Source organism: Plasmopara halstedii, assembly GCF_900000015.1.
Source record: "Plasmopara halstedii genome assembly, contig: Scaffold_1211, whole genome shotgun sequence".
NCBI classification, from domain to species: Eukaryota; Oomycota; class Peronosporomycetes; order Peronosporales; family Peronosporaceae; genus Plasmopara; species Plasmopara halstedii.
Genome location: NW_020188126.1, coordinates 1,456,215 through 1,463,339, shown reverse-complemented (window position 1 = coordinate 1,463,339; position 7,125 = coordinate 1,456,215). Strand labels below are relative to the sequence as shown.

The 7,125-nt window shown below is 41.9% G+C and overlaps 2 protein-coding genes across 2 annotated transcripts; one reads left to right on the top strand and one right to left on the bottom strand.

Annotated features, from left to right (window-relative positions):
• Window positions 1-2,801: 2,801 nt before the first annotated feature.
• Window positions 2,802-3,058, bottom strand: PHALS_00942 (RxLR-like protein; the record flags this gene model as incomplete). Its single annotated transcript, XM_024730712.1, has 2 exons — window positions 2,802-2,999; window positions 3,047-3,058. The coding sequence occupies 2 exons, from the start codon at window positions 3,056-3,058 to the stop codon at window positions 2,802-2,804; spliced, it is 210 nt and encodes a 69-aa protein (XP_024580962.1).
• Window positions 3,059-5,346: 2,288 nt separating this feature from the next.
• PHALS_00941 (zinc (zn2)-iron (fe2) permease family) lies at window positions 5,347-6,327 on the top strand (the record flags this gene model as incomplete). Its single annotated transcript, XM_024730711.1, has 1 exon — window positions 5,347-6,327. The coding sequence occupies one exon, from the start codon at window positions 5,347-5,349 to the stop codon at window positions 6,325-6,327; it is 981 nt and encodes a 326-aa protein (XP_024580961.1).
• Window positions 6,328-7,125: the final 798 nt, after the last annotated feature.

Genomic DNA, 7,125 nt, shown 5'->3' with positions numbered 1-7,125 from the left:
TGCATAACTACTGGCTACCTAGCCCCGTACCGTATTCTTGTTTGGGTGTGTGGTCACAGCATGCAAATCTCGTGTGACCCCCCCCGTTATTAGGGTATGTGTACCCCCGTTACAACTTTCCTACAAGGACAAGAGTCACGCCGAACCCGGCACAAATCATCATGCAATGACTTCAATTCAAGCCGTATGAAGACACTCACCGCGCTGATGCACAGCAATTACACACCTATGCTTAATGACATTCTGCCCACGTCCAGGGCGAATCCAGCGCGCGATAGTCGCTCCACGAGCGTTTTGCAAGCCTATAAATCACCCCCTTGTAGTACTGTCAGCAGCTGTAAGGAGATCACTTACCTTCCACGTAGGAAATACCTACACGTGCGGTGCAGCGGGGCTACCGTAGCGTTGCACTTGAAGGAAGCGTAATTTAGGTCATCGACCTTTCGTATACTTAGAACAAGTACGAGTAAGCAGATCGCAATCCGCTTACTCCAAAAATAATTATTGCCTTAACCCAGGGCTAATTACTCTTCCGTTTAAAATCCAAAGTTGATGTTTATTTATTTTTATCTGCGGCAAAGCCGCCTAATTTTAAATGTATAGATTTTCTTAAATATGTTTAGTAAAATCTAAATATATGCATAACTACTGGCTACCTAGCCACATACCGTATTCTTGTTTGGGTGTGGTCACACCATGTCCATCTCTTGTGACACACACCCTATTACCAGGGTACGTGTAACCCCGTTACATCCCTTGTCTGTAGCCTTTAAGCCTTTGTTACGTCCTAAATTTAACACAAAACAAAAGGGACAGACGATAATATGCATTAAAAGCAGACTCTGCTGAGCTTGACGCCATAGTTAGAAAGGAAGTTACAATTTCAACATTTCAAGAAGATGCAAGTACATCTTATATTCCAAGTAATGTTCTGAAAGTGAGGCCACGATTCCGACCATACGAGCTATAAGTATACAAAATGTTTTGAAGATAACTAGTTGTGTCCTCAACTTCACCTGTATCCGCGATACCTCTAATCAAGAGCCGCCATTCGGCTATAAATCGCTCTGAGCGTCGTAGTTCAATGTGCAGACTAGCAAAATCACTGAAAAAAACTGAATCCAGTTTTGCTGCATGTCGTGACTTGCGTGTGAGGGTCATGTTCCGTTGGCACTACTTAACAAGCAAAACGCTCCCCACTTAAATGTATGAAAATGGGTGTTGACGATCTTACAAGGGTGTGCCTCCATAATATGAAACCACTTTAAGATAAAAGTTTGAGGTTTCGTAACATTCAAACTTTGTGATTTGTACTTAGCAGAGTAAATTACTGAATGATATCGTCTTTTTCATTGAAGCTGTCTTGCAAAGCCATCATATGGACAAAACAACGCAATTCATTCTTCCGGTGCGAGTATCTGAGAACTTTTAACCTTTAGTACATTTTGCAGCGCTTACTTCTGGAGGTTCGATCTTAAGGGAGAATACTAGTATACCAGACAGCTTCAGATTCAATCGCAAGCGGTCATCCAAAAAATAGTGGCGCTCAAATTATAAAAACACCATCACGGCTCGTTTGCTTTTGTCTTTGACGAAAGATTCACACGAATAGGCGTCGCCGCAGCGTGATGCATGACATCTAATGGTTTACATCCATAATCACGACGTGATAAAGTCGGTTGCAACTTTATCAAAGTCACCGCTTATTGTACACTTCCTGACAGCCAGCATTAATTCATTGAATGTGACCAAGGTGACTTGTAACGTAAAGAGACTGAGAGTTCCACCTCGCATACTTTTCCTCTCAAAGGTTGGGGACAGAAATACAGCAAGCTACCTGTGCAGAGGAGTTGAGCAAGTATCATACTAAACGTTACCGCAGACAAAGAACGGCTCCAGCTTCTAGCTCTCAATAAGGGCGCAAGTATTGAGTCAGCTTTCGAAAGTCTTAATGATTGTTCTTATTGGAGGCCGACTCAACTGCCGCACTACGTTCAAATAAATCTGCGCTGGTCGCATTTTTATCCTTAGGCTATCAAAGAGCAAGTTGAAGCGACTACTTCAGCTAATTCTCGTAAGTATTGACACAGTATGGCTATTTGAGAGAAAATACCCAGCGCAGTGGCTGCTCGTGAAGGCTTCACTATGTCATTTAATATCAACTGATTGTGACCCCATTGGAACTCTCCTTTTGGTGTTGGAGAAAAAATGCATGCACACGTTTCTCGGCCATAGAGCAAAACTCAAAAATACCATTATGAAGTACTTACTAGAAAAAACTTCATTATATATTATAGTTAACTTTGAAAAAAGGGATGTGTGGGGCGTGTTCTCATGCTAAATCATATCGGTGTGTGCTCAAATAGTGAGACGTAGAAATGTTACCTCACTTCACCTGGACACACGTCACCATCGACATTAGAGCAAAGTATGCACTAATCATTATCGAAGCTGCATGTAACTTTTAAAAGATGATAAATCACTTTCAGAGACCATTTTTGTCGCAATTGAGAATCTGTTTGAATAATTGGAATGTTCATGACGTCGTGCCGTTCCCCTGGAGAGGGTCTTAGCAAGTTTCATGATATTTGATTATGGAAAGCTAGGTCGATCTGGCGCAGCATTTAATGCGAGTTTCTTGAAACCAAAAGTCTAGATATTTTCAAAAGGCCACAATGATCTGAAAGAATCCTTCAGGACTGCTAATGCCGTCCTGACACTCGCTTCCATTTGAGTACCTCATTACATGTCGGATGGTAAGCTCTGATTCCGGTACAACCAAAGTTTACTTGGCGATTTAATTATTTTGCATATCTTGCATGTATCCCTAAGAATTCACGCCTAGACTCCTCCGAAAGCTTTTGCTTGGAGGGAAAATAGACAGCTAATACCCTATTTTTGCCCCGCTCATGGCTACCCTTCACGAGATGCTGTGCACGATATTCAAGCGCCTGGACACAATCCAAAGATCGCAACAGACCGGCAGCCAAATACAATCCCTACGCCATCATCCTTGCGGCTGGCGACGAAGTATTGTAAGAAATACCCTATGTAGCATCGTGATAATATGAAGCAAATGTTTTATGTAGCAGCTGAAATTAAAGAAAGTGAGAACTTCTTTCCAATAATAATTCAAAAGGACACCTTCTCAGCATAGCTGAGATCCATTGGCTCAGGCTCGCTCGACGAGCTCTGAGTGTGTGCATTCCAACCAAGTCGTGCCGACTTGAAGTTGAAGTTGGCATTCAATGCCATGTACACCGCTTTTTCAAATGAAGACGGATGCAATCGGAAGACTATCATTCTGGGCATCTGGCCACGCCAGTGCGAAGGCCCTCCATGATGACGGTCACTGCGACCGCCTCGGGGAGTGGATCTGCTGTCATCCCGTCAATGAGAGTTATCAACTCTTGGACAAAGCCCACCAATTCCAACTTGCCCTGTCGGTCAGCAAGAAAATGCGATCTCACGCGATATGCCTGATTAGGCGGCGAGGAGGGAAACCCAACTTAAATCGAAGCACCACAAGTTAGTGCCCGTTTTCACGCACGGCTCCCGAGCTTGGAGATAGCTAGCACCACGCGCTGTTGCTCATTTTGAAGCATGGCGGATGCCATAGCCATCTCGGCCTCTCTTATCCAGAGCAGGAGATTTGCTCCACCCTTACCCTTGAAGGTCTAAACGGTCACCATATGCTGCCTAGGTCGGAAGGAATCTTCCATCGTCGACGTCGGCATTATAGAAGCAGTCGACGCTGACAGCTTCTTCTGTAAGTGCTCTAACATAGCATTTTCATAATTTGAAAACTCCTCTAGGCGCGCGCTTATGGTTTCGGGCCCTTGTGCAACGAGGTGCTCCACGCCCTCGGGGCCCAGCAGGGTATCAGCCTATTAAGCCCGTCCTGTACTTCCTGAGGCAAATAGGAGTATTTCTCCAATCCTCCAGAGGATTGTTGTTACGACTCAGGCGTAAATAGACTACGAATGCTACCAAGTGCAGCGGGGCTGCCGTAGCTCTTTACTTAGAGAAAGCTAAGCTTAGGTAACCATCCTTACGTTCTTTCCACAAACCAGTACAAGTGTAGCGGATTGCAATCCACTACTTCTAAGTACTAAAACCTTAACCAAGGCAAACGAACACTTCTGTTCAGAACTGACACTGTATTCAATGCGGCAGAGAATATCTTAAACCCTAAGTTTTCCTAATTAATATAGCAATACCTAACTAATATAGCAAAACCTAATTAATATATTAACGTGGATCACCATTGGCAATCCTGCCACGTGGCGGCTTCTTGTCACGGTGTAGCCACACATCTGTGTTATCACACAAATTGTGTCAATCCACACCTATGTACGGTCGCGCCATTCTTACAAGGGCACGAGTAACCCCGTTACTGTAGTCAGGTCTAGCCAGCTCTGCTATTTGAATTAATGCAATGTAGACTAATACCATAAGAAACGTTTAGCTCATATGAATATACAACTATCACTAAATTTTGATGTTCGACTGGAATCACAAATCCTTCTTTTCCAGATATTCTGGCGCATATGAATTTTCACAATCACTCCAAAATGTATTGTATGTTGTTTAATTGTTTCGTATTGTATTGAATTCAGCATGCATATCCAAATATTCCGGTTAGCTGATACGTTTATAATAAGTAAATGCTTTATTGGAATAGATTATCTTTTTAGAGTGAGATGAGGCTAACAGCGTACGTATTCACGAGCCTTTCTTCCCATCATTTCCATGAGTGCCAAATTTTTGGACTATCTGAATATTTACAATTGCACAACTATGAAAATGTGTGGTATGTACACAAGTACAATTGGACAAAGGCGTAAAGTACTCAAAAACAATTGTACTGTACGTTATCCGTTACATGTGTGAACAAATCCTGATGGCAGACGTTAAGCAGGGTACGTACTGTGTTTTTGTACGTACGCCATACAGGATCACACTTTTTGTACGATTGTATAAAATACACATTACCCTTTTTTGTATACGTAAATCCAGCAATTTGGGTATTTTCCTGGTAAGAATATTATGACGATGTATACTCAAAAAAAGGTTGCATAGCAATTTAAATCTGTCACATTTAAAAATAAAAAAAGCACAATTGAGTAGCTAGTAGCCCAAATTTTGTATACTGTATACCCAAACACCAAGACAGAAATAGGACGATGTAGACGTACCCTGTTACACTTACGTCGACGAGATCCCCCCGCTTAAACGGATCATGATTACTTGGCTGGCTTCAATTTGGTACCACACATTTCTAAATTTAAAACGACAGAACAATTTGTCCATTCTCCACACATTTATTACTCTACTGCTATTATCATGGCCGAAGAAACGTGTTGTGGTTGTAATACTCTCGATGACAATGAATACGACATGGAAATGCAAGTCGGTTCCGTTTTTATAATGTTTGCCGTTGGAGCGATAGGTACGATGGTACCAATCATTTCGAAGAAGATTCCGCAGTGTAAGTCTAACTCAATTATAATGGAGGGTATTAGCTCCTTTGCATACGGTGTCGTCCTTGCTACGGGTCTCATTCATATGATTATGGAGGGTACAGAAAAGCTTAGCGACGTGTGTCTTGGATCAATTGTCGAAGAGTACGAGAGTTTAGGTCTTGCCTTTGTGCTAATTACTCTTGTGGTCATGCATTTTATTGAATGTGAAAGCACCGTTTTTTTTGGTGATCATGGCTCACCTCATCATGGACATGGTCACGTTCATAATGAAGTGATACAAGATACTGTCGTTCCTTCTGATAGTATACTTGGAGAATATCCATATCAAAAATCTCTGGACATTTCCAACCGCTCAAAACTTCGTCGTAAAGTTGCAACGCTTATCTTTGAAGCTGGAGTTATTTTTCATTCCGTCATTATTGGACTGAATTTGGGAGTGACAGCAGCGTCTGAATTCAATACTCTTCTTGCAGCACTTTGCTTTCATCAGTTCTTCGAGGGTATTGCTATCGGTACATCTTCTCTCAGCTCCATCGATACAACACGCAAGTTGTTGATGGTTAATTTCGCTTTTGCTATTACAACTCCAACGGGCCAAATAATTGGCATTGCAATTCGAAACTCATATTCAGCTTCTTCGTCGACTGCGCTTTGGGTACAGGGTATACTGGGTTGTGTTGCTGGAGGTATCTTGCTTTACACTGGTCTGGTGGAACTACTTACTTACAACATGACCACAAACGGCCAATTTTTGTCGCGCCCTCTGGCTGAACGGTACACACTATACATCTGCTTGTGGATGGGTGCAGGTTTGATGGCTTTGATCGGAAAGTGGGCGTGAACAAGCTCTAGGAAACTATCAATTAGTTGTAGCCGTACTTGCAGTGCTCAAAGATCCTCGTGAATTTAGTTCTCACCATTTTGGATGGGCATTCATATATCTGTTTATACCGAAAGTGATCCAATGTGAATGGCCAAATGTATGCTCTGCTTTTTCAGTGATTGGCTTTTGAATAGATGGAACTTTTCCTGCTCAGACAACACGATGTCGCAAAAGTTGACAATAATGAGGATTACAGTAGAAATTTTTGTAAACTCAAATTCAAATCACAATTTTAACAAAATTTACAAAAATACAACAACTTGGTGGCAATCGACCACTTTTGGACAAAGTTGTTGTCAAGAAACGATCGGATCTGAGGATTACTTGTGCATTTATTGTTTTCTGTCTCTACGTGCAGTGCGATGTAATTTGACACCGCTATTCTTAGATTCGAATGAACCCTGCGGAAAAAAAACAGTTACGAAGAGAAGATCAGCTGCTCCAGAATATTAAATTATCTGTCCTGAACAACCTTTTTAATAACTTCATCACGCATAAATCAAATCGCGGTGGTCGCAATACATGCGAAAGCCACAACGTAAGCAACTGTAAAGGGGTTACACATACCCTGGAAACAGGGGTGTGTAGATGGGCATGCTGTGACCACCCAAACAAGAATACGGTACGGGGCTGGATAGCCAGTAGTTATACATTTATATAGATTTTTACTATACACATTTAGGAGAATCTATACATTTAAAATTAGGCGGCTTTGCCGCAATTAAAAAGAAATAAAGTCACTTTTAGAATTTAAAA